The following is a 16,353-nucleotide window of genomic DNA, read 5'->3' as shown; positions in this document are numbered from 1 at the left end:
TTAATTGTTAAATTGTTAAATTTGTTAAACAGGAGTTGTTTAACAACTCCAAATTTGTTAAATTTGTCTTATTCCCACTATATCTTCTCCTTGTGAGGCAAACACCTTTGTCTTCAACAGCCGTTTTATTTTTCCATATCACCAGAAGCTGTTCTTGCTACTTTACTCCCCTATACTATATTCACTTTCTTTATCAATTTCATAGGCATCAGTTGCTGAAGTCCAAAGCTTCCTTACATTTAATACCATCTAAAACATATTTTTCAATCCATTGATTGGCCATATTTTCTATTGGTTCTTTGTACCTTCAAGGAATTTTACAATTCATGCATGAATTTTTTAAATGCAAATCTATTTCTCCAGTCCACCACGGCCAGCCTGCCCCTCAAGCCTTTATAACTTCATTTCTTTTAGATTGAAGTCCTGGTTTCAGATTTACTACATCACCGATGACCAATATAAAATCAGATCATGTCATGTCCACTCTTTCTCTTAAGGCCTCCTTTACAGCAAATGGTTTCATTGCACTGACCTACATCTAAAATAGTTAGCTCTTTCATGGGTTCCTCAACACTTTGATCTAGAAATCAATCTCAATCACATTCCAAAAAATCATCTTAATCTACATTGTTAGTTCTATTTGATTTTCCTAATGTTCCCCCACTATTACTTTATTAGCCTTGATAAAGGCGTCTCTTTCCCACTTAGCGCTACCCCACAGTGCTGATTTGTTATACACAGAGTGCACTTGGTCCTTTAGTCAGAACACTTATGGCTGTGTATCCTGCTCTACCTTTTTAAAAAATGTCACTCAGGCTGCATGCTACTGTGCCAGGCACTTGGTGCAGGGAATCTGGTACAGACCCTTGTTCTCTCTGCTGTTGTGAGCTGTTCTGCAGAGAAACTGGCACTCACTCTTGCTCCCATAGCAACAGTTCTGCCACAATTCAGTGTGAAGTCGGCTCATGGGGGCTGGTGATGCTGGTGCCAGGTGTCGTATTATAGGGGTTATGTGCTAATCTATGGGACTCAGCACTCCATCCTGGTTGGTGAAATGCTAGTCCCTGGTTGGGACTTTGCTAGGAATTGGCACTGCTGCCCCATGCATTGACTGCTCAGATCCTGCAGCCCCCTCATCATCTTTTTGTGGGCTGTGATAAAGACATTGCCTCCTCCTCCATTTATTTGACTGCAAAGTTCTCTGCAGCTCTGAGATTTCTCTGTGGTAACAAGCTCAAAGGTGTTTGCTGGCCAGCGTGCCCTTCCAACAGTGAGGAGAGAGGTATTAGGATCTGGAAAAGCTGTCAGTCTCTAGATAGAGTAGCACCCACCTGCTGTCCTACATCAGTGTTGAGCAGCCACACTGCTCACTTTGGCGGCCGAACACCAGACCTTGCTGTGCAGTAGAAACATACATTGCTGTAGAAGCTCCAGTAGAGGGCAGCAGTTATCACCAGGTTTCCTATGCAGCATTTGTGAGGGCAGATTCCTGCCAAATACCTGGCACAGCAGTGTTATCAGTGACAAATTTCTCTCTATATAATTACCCCTTTTAGACAGATTCCACCAGCACACTCATTTCAGGGGTTCATCCTGAGTACTAGGTGAGGGGGCAGTGCAATTTTTCTTTAATATTGTGCCCTACATCACAACCACTAATATCAGAATCAGAATCAGGTTTATTATCACCAGCATGTGTCGTGAAATCTGTTAACTTACAGCAGCAGTTCAATGCAATACATAATATAGAAGAAGAAGAAGAAAAATATAATTAAATAATAATAAATAAGTAAATCAATTACAGTATATGTATATTGAATAGATTGTGCAAAAAACGGAAATAATATATATTAAAAAAGTGAGGTAGTGTTCACAGATTCAATGTCCATTTAGGAATTGGATTGCAGAGGGGAAGAAGCTTTTCCTGAGTCACTGAGTGTGGGCCTTCAGGCTTCTGTACCTCTTACCTGATGGTAACAGTGAGAAAAGGGCATGCCCTGGGTGCTGGAGGTCCTTAATAATGGATGCTTCCTTCCCGAGACACCGCTCCCTAAAAATGTCCTGGGTACTTTGTAGGCTAGTACCCAAGATGGAGCTGACTACAAACAAACAATTCCCACCAACAATTTCAAACCTGTTGCTACACAGCTTCATTAAAATTCATTCTACTGTAATTCCAACAATTATCTGAAAAACTGAGATCCTTTCAAACTAATGTGCAGAGGTCATCCCTTACTGTTTCTTATTTTTCCGTTCTGTTGGTCCTACCAAATTAATGAAACCTTGAAATAATTAGTTCCACCTGAGATCACCCTGCATGCATATTTGTAAAATGGCAAATGGATCCTAAGAATGTACAACCAAAGTTCAAAGTACATTTATTATCTAAGTATGTACACCATATACAACTGTCAGATTCATCTCCTTATGGGCAGCCACAAAACAAAGAATCCACTTAAAAATGACCAAATTGCCGAAAAAAGCAAAACAATAAAAGAAAGCAAATAGTATTCAGAACTGAAGTTCACGAAAGTGAGTCCACAGCCACGAAGCCATTCATCACTGCAACCGATTCAGGAGCCCATTAGTTATAGGCCACAGCCTCAGTTCAGTGCAGAGATGAGTAAACCTCGCAGAGCAGCCAGCTGAATTGGGACCCTTGCCTCCGACCCTGACACCCTGACCTTTTCAATCTGGCCCAGTGCTTAAATCAGCCAAACTTTGGGTTGTTCCTCGGTCTAGGGCCAGGGCGCCGTCCCCTCCATTCAGCCCGTACACAACCTTTCCAATACAGCCTAGCACTTAAATCAGTCAGACCTCGGGTCTTTTCTTGCTCTTGGGTCCTGGCTTGGGCGGCGATGACTTGCCTCTGTTCTGCTGCATCGATTCACCTCCAAGTCCGCTCCAGCAGTAGCCAAATATTGGCTCATTCCCTGCTCGAGCCCAGGTCTCACCGTCTCGATTTGGCCAGTACACACCACGCTACAATTGTCCTGCATCTTCGAGACTTCAGTTCACACTGCAAAAATGCCAGGTTGTACCAGCAGTTCAGAAGCTCAACTCCGAAAGGGATGTTGGCTATTGATCGCAGTGATTGTATTTGAGAAAAAGTGTGATTAAAGCAGTGATTTATTGTTTTGTTTGCTAGCAACAAATTGTCGCTGTGCTTCACTGGCACCATCTTAAACTAGAACATAGAAATGAGACATGAGTAGAATTAGACCATCATACCTATAACCATATAACAATCACAGCACGGAAACAGGCCATCTTGGCCCTCCTAGTCCGTGCCGAACCCTTAATCTCACCTAGTCCCACCTACCCGCACTCAGCCCATAACCCTCCACTCCTTTCCTGTCCATATACCTATCCAATTTTACCTTAAATGACACAACTGAACTGGCCTCTACTACTTCTACAGGAAGCTCATTCCACACAGCTATCACTCTTTGAGTAAAGAAATACCCCCTCGTGTTTCCCTTAAACTTCTGCCCCCTAACTCTCAAATCATGTCCTCTAGTTTGAATCTCCCCTACTCTCAATGGAAACAGCCTGTTCACATCAACTCTATCTATCCCTCTCAAAATTTTAAATACCTCGATCAAATCCCCCCTCAACCTTCTACGCTCCAATGAATAGAGACCTAACTTGTTCAACCTTTCTCTGTAACTTAACTGCTGAAACCCAGGTAACATACCTACTTATGATTGTTTATTGTATTAATTCATACACTTTGCTCTAGATATAAAGCACATTTTGATGTAATGCCTTTAAATTATTTTCATGTTTTCCATACCATGACTGTATTTACATCTTGCCTTTATTTCTGCTACCTGTTTTATGCTTACTAGATTTCTACCTTCCACTTTTAGCTTTCTTACTCTCACCTTCTAAGGACACAATCTCCCTGTCAAACTAGTTCAACCACAAAGCACTGCTACTGCTCTGCAAGATACTGGCCCCAGTCATTTTGAACGTTGTTGCATTTGACCTATATTTCACAATCAGAAATGCCCCCCATCAGAAAAGTTTCCCCTTTGAATTTTTGAGCTTTGAACCTGATGAACACTCTCAAAATTATAAAACCTTCCCTCTTGCACCATTTCACCAGGGACACATTCCTTTCCTCTTTCTCCTTCTGCTTCTGTAGTTGTTGGCACATGGTGTTTGAAGAAATCCTGAGATTACTAATTTTGAGATCGTGATTCTTAACCTGCTTCCCAGCTGCCTAAAATCTGCTTGCAGGATCTTTTCCCTTCTTCTCTTCTTGTCCCTGGTAGCCGTGTGAACCACAATTTTTTCCACTATCTCCCATCAGGATATTTTGTAGCTTTTCTCTAACTTTAGCACCAAGGAAACAACATGCCACGGGCACACAATCCCGATGCAGGATCTTAACCTGAAATATCAACAACTCCTTTCCCCCAACAAACATTGCTCGACCCTCAAGCAGATAACTTGTTGAAACAACACACCGTCCTGGTGTCCTGTCTGAAGTTACAGCTACGCCGGCCTCTCCCTCTAGATATTGAGTCCTCATCACTCTCCTGTGCACCTGAGCTACTTGTGATTCCATTCTTTCATCTCTGGCTGCACTCCCCGGAAGAATCATTCCCCTCACCGGTCTCCAAAAGGGAAAATCTGTTGTTGAACAAATTGATTGGTGGGGACTCCCGTACAATCTCCCTGCTCCTCCAACTTTACTTGGTGTCCATCTAGTCTATTTCTTTTTGCACTCCCTTTGGCAGCAGAGTGACAAACATGTTATTCCCAAAGTCTTCAGCACCATGCATGAACCATCTACATTGCTGCAGTCAAAGATACTTCCCTTACGTGTGGTTGTCTAGGAACCGAGAAATGGCCATGGCATTCCACATGGGCACAAGATGTATATTCCACTCTGCTGAGTTGCCCCGTCATATCTAACCTTTACAGATACAGAATGAAGTAGAAACTTATCAGAAAATACTCATCAGCTGATTACCATTGTCACTTTTGAATGGTTTATCACACTTTTTTAAACTGCAGCCATCATTTTGGAGTTGGCAAAATCAGTCTGTGACTTTGTCTCTCGAGTTTAGTTTTACTGATTCCGCTCTTTTTATTTGGTCCTGTTGTTCTGATTCCTGTTGCCTGTTCTCACACTAATTAATCTGTTGGTATTGATATATGGGGGGAGGGGAATAAACATTTTGGGCAGAGACTCTTCGTCAGGACTAGAAAGGAAGAGGACAGAACCTGCCTTTCTAGTACTGACGAAGGATCTCAGTCCGAAACATTGACTTTTTATTCCCCTCCATGGATGCTGCCTGACTTACTGAGTTTGTGCAGCATTCTGCATGTATAGCTCAAGATTTCCAGCATCTGCAGAATTTCTTGTTATTGGTGTTGATACTGTTTATTGCCTGTTGAATGCATCAAGCCTACAAAAGATTTAACATAAATACACCTTGTGTCTTCTTTTGGTGGAAGGATAATTGCTGGGTTACCACGTTAGAAATTTACTGCTTTTGACATGATGTTGTTGCATCTTCCACCTTAATAGTTATAAACATGGTTTAACATTTTATAAAGAGGCCACATTTTGACTGCACAGTCTTGAGTTCTGGAGTATGTCCAGTTTATACAATGATTGTGGAAATACTGCTTTCAATTCAGCAGGTCAGGCAGCATCTATGGAGGGAAATGGACAGTCAACATTTCAGGTCGAGACATGTTATTTGTGCTGGTTATTAACTATATCTGCTACTAACTATTGTTTCATTGATACCGACACATTTTACTGCAAGATGGCATTATTTATGACTCTATGGGTCAGAAATTCAGGATTACAAACTCATTACAATTAGAGACTGGGATTCCAGATTCGAATCAGAAAAAATAATTAGAGAAGAATTGCGCAAAAGCAAAATCCTACGAATGCTGAGAATTTAAGATGAAAGTGATTCTCTGATATTAAATCGAGCCTTTGCATATGTTGTAAATTCTCAAGTCAGGCAACGAGGGAGGAGGGAAACAAGAAATCGAGGAATATTGTTAAATGGCCACATTATCCCTGCTGAGAGTAGCTCACTGTGTTGCTGGACGATTCTTGCTGAAAAGCAAACAGATCTACTGCTACCTTCTGCTTTCATTAAACATTTTACCGCCGCATTTTTCTCGTTTGTGAAACGATCCATTCGCGCTGCGCATCTGCTTCGTCACAGTACTGGTGTTGCAGTGGAGCATGGGTATTGTAGTTTAGAGTAGCGAATCCTGTCAGAAGGGTCCCTCATTAGAACTACAGAGTCCAGAAGCCAACGATACTTCCGGTGGTTCCTGCTTGTTTCGGGCAGGCTTGCTTTCATAAAGTGAGGGGGTTTAACGTAATAAATGGCTAGAAAGGTGTAACAGGTAGGAGATATATTTTTCCGAGTGTTGTCCAGAAGGTGACAACCTTCTGAATTCCTTCCGAATTAAGGATTTGTTAATGGTAGCTGAAGCTGCTTCTATTCAGTTCCGACTACCAGGAGGTTGACAACTAGACACGTTTTAATGTGTTTACGATTGAAAAATTAAACTCTTAAATGTATTCTGTTATGTGCGCAGAAGCTACAGGCATATGGACGTCGACAGATTTCTTCGGAATTAGGAAACATTGTTGTATCTTCTGGGCTGCTTTATATTGGCCTAATACGTCTAATCAAGATTAAATGGTGCTTTTGGATTAAATGTCCATAAACCCGGGCAATGATGGTCCACGGGCGATGTTAGATAAATACAGCACCTTACTTTGAACAGAATCGGAGTTAAGAATATTTTCTCAAACAGGAAGGCATTCTATCACTACGTACCGTAAAAATAGAACACAGCAGCGTTTTTAGTTTGGGGACAGTAGCAGCTGAGACTCTTCTGTCGAAACTAATTTACAGTATTTCACCAGAATCTCGCTATACCTTTTTTAAATAACAACTATTAATGTACTGATGTTTGTCTAATTATCTATATCCTTACCAGGTTTTCAATGAATATTTTTACATTTTTGTGTGATTTGTCACTCTTCTACCCTCTCACATATTTTAGCCTTATTGACTAAATAAGCAAGCAATATCTATCTTGCCCTGTATTAACTCTCTTCAGTATTTATTAATAATAATTTATTATTCTGGCGATGAGGATTACAATGCAAAGAACCAAGTTACTAAGGAATCTGGACTAGTTAGGATAGAATGGGAATGTAGTGTGGAGTGAGGCTTGGGCATAGTGGAACTGGTCTGGGCTGGGGTTATTATGGAGGAATAGATTAATGTTGGAAGTTGCACACAAGTTGGGGGGGGGGAGAGAAGGTTACCCCAAATAATGAGCAAGCAACAATTTTGTGAGTAAACAGTTGATGATGGGAAATTGTGCATATCTGTTGATACCAGGATGGGTGTTGAAGGAAGATGAGTGTTTTATGGAGCTAAGTGGAAGAAACCTGATTAAAGCTAATCCATCTGAGGCTGGAAAGAAGGTGAAGACTATACAAACCTTCTGGACTAGGTTAGCTGCAGCTGATGGAGTTTGAGAGCCTCAGGTGGCAGCAGTGGAAGATCTGTTTTAATAATCAGATTGTAAAGTGTAGGGGTGGAGCAATAAGAACGTTTAATTTAAAATAAACAACATTAAGAAATAAACAACACTGCTCCATCAGCCAAAAATGAAATATCCAGGTGATCAACCATTTTATTTTCTATCTCCATTTCTATTCCAACGTGTTAGTCCATGCCCTCCTCTTTGCCAAGATGAGGCCATCCTCAGGGCAGAGAAGCAATACATCATATTCTGTCTCAGTGGCCTCCAACCTGATGGCATGAACATTGATTTCTCCTTCTGGTAACTCCCCCTCCCCTTCCTCTTCTATTTCCCACTCTGGTCTTTTTCCTCTGCTCACTTCCCTGGCCTTTCTCCCCCCTCGGTATCCCTCCTCCTTCCCTTTCTCCCATGATCCATTCTCCTCTCCTTACCAGGTTCCTCCTCCTTCAGCCTTTTACCTTTTCTACCCAGCTGGCTTCACCAATCACCTTCTAGCTAGTCCTCCTCCCCCCCCCCCCCCCCACTCCCCCACCACGTTTTACTCTGGCGTCTTCCCCTTCCTTTCCAGTTCAGAAAAGGGTCTCGGCCTAAAATGTCAACTCTTTATTCATTTTATGAATAAAGTAATGGAAGAGTGGGCCAAATGTGGGAAACAGAGCTGGCTCGATGGGCTGTCAGCATAGACGAGTTGGGCCAAAGGGCTTATTTTGATGCTGTAAGACTATGGCTGTGTTATCCATAACCCTTCATTTGATGCTTATTCACATCTCTCTAAAAGCCTCTTAACATTACTCTCATTTCTACTTCCACCACTACTTCTGTTCTAGTCAACTACCATTCACTGTATGCTTTACTTAAAAAAAAACTTGCTCCGCGCATCGCCCTCTCACCTTAAATGCATGTTCTTGTGAAAAAGATATTGATGGTCTAAATATTATTTTTAAATCTGTGGAACAGTATCACATGTATGGGTGTTTTTAACAGGCGGTGCTCATACCACAAGCAATTTTATGATAACTGGAAGGATCCTTTACTTGGCCTTATATTCACAGCATTGAGTCTCCGTGGGTTATGTTGTTTGTACGCCTGATACTAGTCTCCTGAAACAGATGCCCTGTTCCATTGTGGGAGGAGATCCACAGATTAGAATGGAAGGAAAAAGGATCTGCTTGAAGTCCAATATCCCCATTGACTACTGGCCCTTAACGACTCAAAGTGCCAAATAAACATACAAGTTGGTATTGAGAACCTCAAAGCCTCACTCTGGGAGCACCGCTGATCCTCTAACGTAAGCAGCAGGAGAAGCGCACACTCACATGATCTGCCGCTTCAGCCACTGTCAGTGACATTGCAGTTCCCAGATTGGCCTCATTGGACACCGCAGAATCCATAAAACCAGAGCTAGATATACATCGTCCACTTAAGATCAAAGTTTGTAAACAGAGTCTGATGTTGTTTGTGGCCATTCTGTATGAGGTGGAGCCTCTACATATTTATTTGAAATGAAATATTGATAACAGCCATTTTGCTTTTCAGGATGTATACATTGTTGTCAGGCCTGTGGAAGTACATGTTCCAGAAGGATGAATATTGCATACTTATCCTGGGATTGGATAATGCAGGCAAAACAGTAAGATGATATTTGACCTTTTTCTTTCTCCATCTCTTATCTCTCTCTATATATAAAAAGCTTGTATCATCATATTCTTCTCTTATCTTCTGGGGGATTGATGGTATGGTAAAACTCCATCACTATTTTTCAGAGTGCTGAATCTGTGGAATTCTCTGCCCTATGAACCAGTGGCGGCTATCTTAAGACAAGATTGGATAGATTTTTGCATAGTAGGGGAATTAAGGGTTGTGGGGAAAAGGCCGGTATGGGGAGATGAGTCCATGGCCAGGTCAGCCATGATCTTACTGAATGGTGGAGCAGGCTCGATGGGCCAGATGGCCTACTCCTGCTCCTATTTCTTATGTTCTTAATCTGACCATTTGAATATCTGAATGTTTTGACGTCTAGATCACGAGATAATATTTGCTGTATTGCCTTCAAACTTGCTGGGGCCTCAATTCCTACTCTTCCTTTAACTCTGCAGGTCTCACAGGGAAATTTATTGTATGGATGTTATCCATACTTGATTGGCTCGGTGATTGGCAAGTCGTGTACTGTCTAGGGATAGTCAGTATGACGTTGTGTGCAGATCCTACTTCAAATGTCATTTTTCAGGAAGTAATGATGTTGGATTAAGTTAGGACAGTGGATGTTGTCTGTGAGGACTTCAGTAAAGCATTTGACAATGTCCCACATGGAAAGCTGCTGTAGAAATTTGAGCCACATGGGATTCAGAGTGAGTTAGTAAGTTGGATCAGAAATTGGCTTTGCTTTGGAAGACAGATAGCAGTGGTATGGGGTGTTTCTCTGACCAGAGGTCTGTGACCGTAGTGTTCTGCAAAGGACCAGTTCTGAGACCTCTCCTATTCGAATATGTATTTATGATAGTGATAAAAGATAAAGATCAGCTTTGCTTGTCACATGTATTTCAAAATGTAGAGTGAAATGTGTCATTTGCATCAGATCAAATCAGCGAGGATTGTGCCGGACAGCCGCACGTGTCACTGTGCTTCCGGTGCAAGTGTAGCGTGCCTGCAACTTACTAACCCTAACTGCATCTTTGTAACGTGGGAGGAAACTGGAGCGCCTGAAGCAAACTCGTATGGTCACGAGGAGAACACACAAACTTTTTGTGGGCGGTGGCAGGAATTGAACCCCATTCGATGATCACGGGCATTCTAAGGCGATGTGCTAACTGCTGTGCCTCTGTGCCGATTTCGAATGAAAATGTAAGTAGATTGATTTATAAGTGTTGCAGATGACATAAAATTTGATGGAAGAAGGTAATTAAAATTATACAGCAAAATAGATTTCTATGCGCAAATTTCCAACTGTGAGGTGGAGTTTAATCCAGATAAATGTGAGATGACTGTAGGAGGTCCAGAGTAAGGAAGTGGTAGGACCAGTGGGGACACTGATGTACAAAGGTACCATGGGGTGGAAGTCCATAACTTCCTGAAAGTGGCAATATAGGGTGCTAAAAAGAGCATATTGTCATACTTTCCTTTATCAGTTTGGGCATCAAGCATTAAAGTCTGGAAGTCATTGCTTTGAATAGACCACATTTAAATTATTGCATGCAGATCTGTTCACCACACTACAAGATGCAGAACAGGTTCACCAAGTTGTTGTCTGGACTTCAGTGTATCAAGCATAAGGTGAGGCTGGACGACCTTGGGTTGCTTTCTCTGGAATGTTGTTGGCTGAGGGGGGCAGCCTGATAGAAATATATACAATTATGGCAGGAATAGATCGGGTAGATAGACACTTTCCCTAGGTAGAAATGTAGTAACTTCTATGCTTGGTTTGAGGCGGAAAATGACGTGGTGGCGAGGAAGTCCACCCCTCCTGCCAATGACCAAGTGCTGTGACTCTCCGTGGCCGACGTGAGAAGAACCCTGTGCAGGGTCAATCCATGGAAGGCTGCTGGACCAGACAACATCCCTGGTAGAGTGCGCACAGGATGTGCAGACCAGCTAGCAGCTCGCATTCCCACGAGGCGGCGCGGCATGGCAGCAGCAGCCTTGTAGACCTGGTGTTACTTTAATTTAATTTTCTATTTTAAATTTGATACACAATTTTCGATTAGGGCACAGGGATAACAGAGCGACTATCTACCATCGCCAGATACTACTACAATACAGAGATCACCCAAAAACAAACCTCCACAAAGATCTGCTGGCTGAATTACGCAACGTCGGCTTGCTGAGGGGAACGGGCCTACAATCCTCAGACTTGCCTGATGTTGGGAGCCGGAGATGAAGACATTGAAAGCGATGTGCGAGAAAGCAGAAGCGAGGCAAACGGGCAGGGGTCCGTGCCAGGCTAAAAGCAAACCCTAGCCGGCCGGCTCTCCTTTCCATTCTGCTCTCCAATGTCTGCTCCCTGAGCAAAAAAAATGGACTACATCCGACTCCAACGTAATACTCAGTGGGAGTACAGAGTTTGCTCCGAGTTTGTCTTCACAGAGACATGGCTCACTAATGGGATTTCGGACACTGCCATCCAGCTAGACGGGCTAGCTTTGTTTCATTCGGACAGAGATGCAGCCTTCTCCGGTAAGACTCACGGTGGCGGTGTCAGTGTTTACATCGACACGGAATAGTGTAAGAACTCTGTGCTGGTTTCCAGACACTGCTCATCGTTAGTGGAATTTGTGGCAGTTCGATGCAGACCATTTTATTTGCCACGGGAATTCACCTCTGTCCTTATATTCGGTGTCGACATTCCCCCCAGCACTAATGCTCTGTGAACTGTACGGGACTATTGGCGAACTGCAGAACGCACACCCTGATGGTCTGTTTATTGTTGCTGGTGATTTTAACCACGCAAACGTTAAGTTAGTGCTTCCCAAATTCCATTAGTATGTGGACTTTGCAACGAGGGGGGAGAACGCATTGGACCTGGTTTACACAAACATTCCCGACACGTACTGGGCTGAGCCCCGCCCCCACCTCAGATACTCAGACCACATCTCTGTTCTGCTAATCCCAGCATACAGACTGCTCATCAGGCACTCCAGACTAGTTCAGAAGCAGGTGAAAACCTGGCCAGCAGGAGCCATCTCTGCTCTTCAAGACTGCTTTGAGCACACTGACTGGCACATGTTCAGGGAGGCTGCAACCGATGGCGACTCTACCAACTTAGAGGAGTACACAGCATCAGTGACCAGCTACATCAGCAAGTGCATTGATGATGTTACCCTGTCCAAGATCATCACTATACGTGCCAACCAGAAGCCATGGGTGTCCGCAGAGGTGCGTGCGCTGCTGAGGTCCCACGACTCCACCTTCAGAGCAGGCAGCAAGGCAGCGCTAACAACAGTGAGGGTCAAACTGTACCGGGCCATCAGAGGTGCAAAGCGTGCACACGCCCAGCTAATCCACAGTCACCTCCAGGACAGCGGCGACACGCGGCGCATGTGGAAGGGCATCCAGGACATCACCAATTACAGGACAACATCATCTGACTGTGCAGTTGATGCCTCCCTCCCAAATGCGCTGAATAACTTCAACGCCTGGTTTGAGGCGGAAAATGACGTGGCGGCGAGGAAGTCTACCTCTCCTGCGAATGACCAGGTGCTGTGTCTCTCCATGGCTGACATGAGAAGAACCCTGTGCAGGGTCAACCCACGGGAGGCTGCTGGACCAGACAACATCCCTGGTAGAATGCTCAGAGGATGTGCAGACCAGCTCCCCACTGAACATCGATGGCTCCTCGGTAGAGATCGTAAAGAGCACCAGATTTCTTGGTGTTCACCTGACGGAGAATCTCACCTAGTCCCTCAACACCAGCTCCATAGCAAAGAAAGCCCAGCAGCGTCTCTACTTTTTGCGAAGGCTGAGGAAAGTCCATCTCCCACCCCCCCATCCTCTTCACATTCTACAGGGGTTGTATTGAGAGTGTCCTGAGCAACTGTATAACTGCCTGGTTCGGAAATTGCACCATCTCGGTTCGCAAGACCCTGCAGCAGATAGTGAGATCAGCTGAGAAGATCTCTCTTCCCGCCATCACAGACATTTACACTACACGCTGCATCCGAAAAGGAAACAGCATTATGAAGGAACCCATGCACCCCTCATACAATCTCTTCTCCCTCCTGCCATCTAGGAAAAGGCTCCGAAGCATTCGGGCTCATACAACCAGGCTATATAACAGTTTCTTCCCCCAAGCTATCAGACTCCTCAATACCCAAAGCCTGGACTGACACCTTGCCCTACTGTCCTGTTTATTATTTATTGTAATGCTGATACTGTTTTATGCACTTTATGCAGTCCAGTGTAGGTTTGTAGTCTAGTACAGCTTTCTCTGTTTTTTTTATTACGTAGTTCAGTCTAGTTTTTTGTACTGTGTCATGTAAACCACGGTCCTGAAAAACATTGTCTCATTTTTACTATGTACTGTTCCAGCAGTTATGGTCAAATTGACAATAAAAGTTGATTTGACTTGACTTGAACTATTAAAGGAATTGACTTTAAAGGCGAGAGGTGGAAAGTTTAAAAGAGATATGCTAGGCAAATTTTAAACATAAAGTGGAGTAGGTGTCTTAAGACACTGCCGATGGAGAAGGCAGAAACTGTTGCAACAGCAACTTTGAAGGGGCTTTTTAACTGACATAGGCAGGGAATACAAGATTGAGCCATGTGGTCAGTGCCATTTGGTGGGCTGAAGGCTAACTTCTGTAACAATGCTCCAATTTCTAAAAGAAAATAATTTAAAAGGAATGTAAATTAATAGTTTTTTGGGAGTCTAAGGAATATCCAAATCTTCAAAAAATGTGCTAATCTGGCACCATGCAAGTCCTAAATGTTGGATTGTTAAAATTGGGAACTGAAATTCTATAATTGAAACTGGATTGCTCAAATCATAAACGCAGCAGATGCTGGGAATCCACAGTAATTAATACAAAATGCTGAGTTTTGGAGAGCTGCGTATTAGTACTGAATAACATTAATCTTTTAGAGTAGCATTAGTGGATGTTTGGATAAATGTCACCAGGACCTTTTACAGGAAGGATAAATTGATGAAAATATATTCTGAATTAGGAAGTAAATGTGTTTTTTTTGGATAATATCAAGGATTGTGTCCTGGTAATGTAAAAAAAAACAAAATTCAACACAGTGACTAAAATCCAAAATCTATTAAATGTATACATGTTCTCTAAGAGTGTATAGACCTAAATTCTTAGCTGTTACAGATTGAAAACTTTTATCAAATATCCTTTCCTCTTGTATTGTTTAGCATTGGGTTATAGTAGTTAGTTAGTTAGTTAGTAGTAGTTAGTTTTCATTGCTTTAAAATAGAATTAGGTGACTTAATCGAGTTAACTGCATAAAAAGAAAATGCTATGTTGTCTGTCACTTTAATAGTGTAGGGGAAAACACATCTTGTGGATTTAATGTTTGAGGAATAACATCTTGTTGAGTTTATAAATAACATTCTGTCCATTCACTGCTGCACGTTGAATTGCCTTTTATCATGTTTCTATGCCTCGTATATAAGAACTATTTTTTTGTATGGTAAAGTTACCATTTTTATAAGGTAGAGTCTGACCATTTTTCTCTTTTGACCAATGTGTGCAGACCTTCCTGGAGCAGACAAAAACTAAATTTAGCAGAAACTACAAAGGGATGAATTTCTCAAAGATAACTACTACAGTTGGCTTGAACAGTAAGTTTCTAAACTGTGGCTGTGTGAGATTTATTTTTAATATTGATGGATTGTAGCTATGTTTAGAGTTTAAGAAGTATGCATAGATTTTTAATTGAAACATTAATTTGATGAAGTTCAAAATCTACGTATCAAAGGAAAGTGCCTTAAAACTCAGTACAGGTAGTCCCTGAGTTACGAATGACTCGTATTTACAAACCGAGGAAGGAGAACACCGTCCACCATTTTAAGTCAGATCGCGAAGCTGCCTGCCATTTTAAGTCGTTGCCATTGACACTGTGTTGAGTTTGTGACACTGCCATTGACACTTTGTATTTGGCTTAAATTTTTCTTAACAATATTCACCCTGAACTACCCCCCCCCCCCCACCCCCGTTCCGGTCAGCTGGTGGCGCAGTGAGATCAGCGCCAGGGTCAAGAATGAAGGTTCCTGAGTCCGATGCAGTGACAGACCGCTCCCATGCCAGGTTGATGTCGATCCTGTGAGTCCTGTACCATCCGTGCTGGATTGATTTCGAGCTCGCAACTCAACCTCATAAAAAAAACACTGCCACCTCCAGTTTAAATTCCCACGCAGAATATTGTGGAGGATCAAATACCCAAACCCAGCACAGCCCCCACTTGTCCCATTTAACCTGTCTCAGTACGGTGGACTTTAGGATCCAGAGAATTCAGTGCGGTGGTCTTTAGGACCGGCGGAGCTCGGGACCCGCCACCCGCAATGTTTCTGTTCCATTGACGGGAAGCAATCGCAATTAAAAATAAAGTGGAAATAATAAAGCGCTTGGAAAGAGGTGAAATGTCATTTAGGTGAAAGAGCTGAAAAAGCGTTAGGCTACATTTGGTCAACAAGTGGAACAATTTTAAGGGATAAAATGAGAATAATGGAGCATGTGAAAGGCCCTGCCCCAATGAAAGCTACAATTATTACTAAACAAAGCAGTGGTTTAATTATTGGAATACATATGTATCGAAAGGTAAAATATATACTATGTACTAAGACAAACATTTGACTAACTGACACTAAATAATACCGGATGTACTTGTTCTGACTTACATATAAATCCAACTTAAAGACGGACTCCGGAACGGAACTCGTTCATAACCCAGGGACTGCCTGTAGTGGTTTCACTGTACATAACATACTAGAACTTGCTGCTGCTAATATTTAGTTCCATTGAAGTTATCTATGTGCTTTATTTATTTACTTGTACACTAGTTAATAATCCTTTTAAACAATTTAATTTTATTTCTTAAAGTTGGCACCATTGACATTGGTTCAGCACGCCTCATGTTCTGGGATTTAGGAGGACAAGAAGAGCTCCAATCATTATGGGATAAGGTATTCTACTTTTTCTTTTAAAATGCAAACGAAGGCTTTGTTCAAATCAGAAAACTAAACTCATTAGAAACCAGGCAGTGTTCAAATTGCTATACCATGAGTTATTAATTTATGGAAAGTAGCCATCCAGTATTCTTCTTAAGTGATCATACTTTGTAGACAACTGGATGCTTAAT

The 16,353-nt window shown here is 42.4% G+C and overlaps 1 protein-coding gene across 1 annotated transcript in view; it reads left to right on the top strand.

Moving 5' to 3' along the window:
• Positions 1-6,293: 6,293 nt before the first annotated feature.
• The window catches only part of arfrp1 (ADP-ribosylation factor related protein 1), a 32,429-nt gene continuing 22,369 nt past the window's right edge, over positions 6,294-16,353 (top strand). The window contains exons 1-4 of the mRNA XM_059980552.1: positions 6,294-6,393; positions 9,091-9,184; positions 14,749-14,836; positions 16,095-16,177. Coding sequence (XP_059836535.1) covers positions 9,092-9,184; positions 14,749-14,836; positions 16,095-16,177 — 264 coding nt within the window. The 5' untranslated portion in view covers positions 6,294-6,393; position 9,091. The remainder of the gene's footprint in view (positions 6,394-9,090; positions 9,185-14,748; positions 14,837-16,094; positions 16,178-16,353) is intronic.

The sequence above is a fragment of the Hypanus sabinus genome, chromosome 9 (genome assembly GCF_030144855.1).
Source record: "Hypanus sabinus isolate sHypSab1 chromosome 9, sHypSab1.hap1, whole genome shotgun sequence".
NCBI classification, from domain to species: domain Eukaryota; kingdom Metazoa; phylum Chordata; class Chondrichthyes; order Myliobatiformes; family Dasyatidae; genus Hypanus; species Hypanus sabinus.
This window is presented reverse-complemented; position numbering and strand designations above follow the sequence as displayed.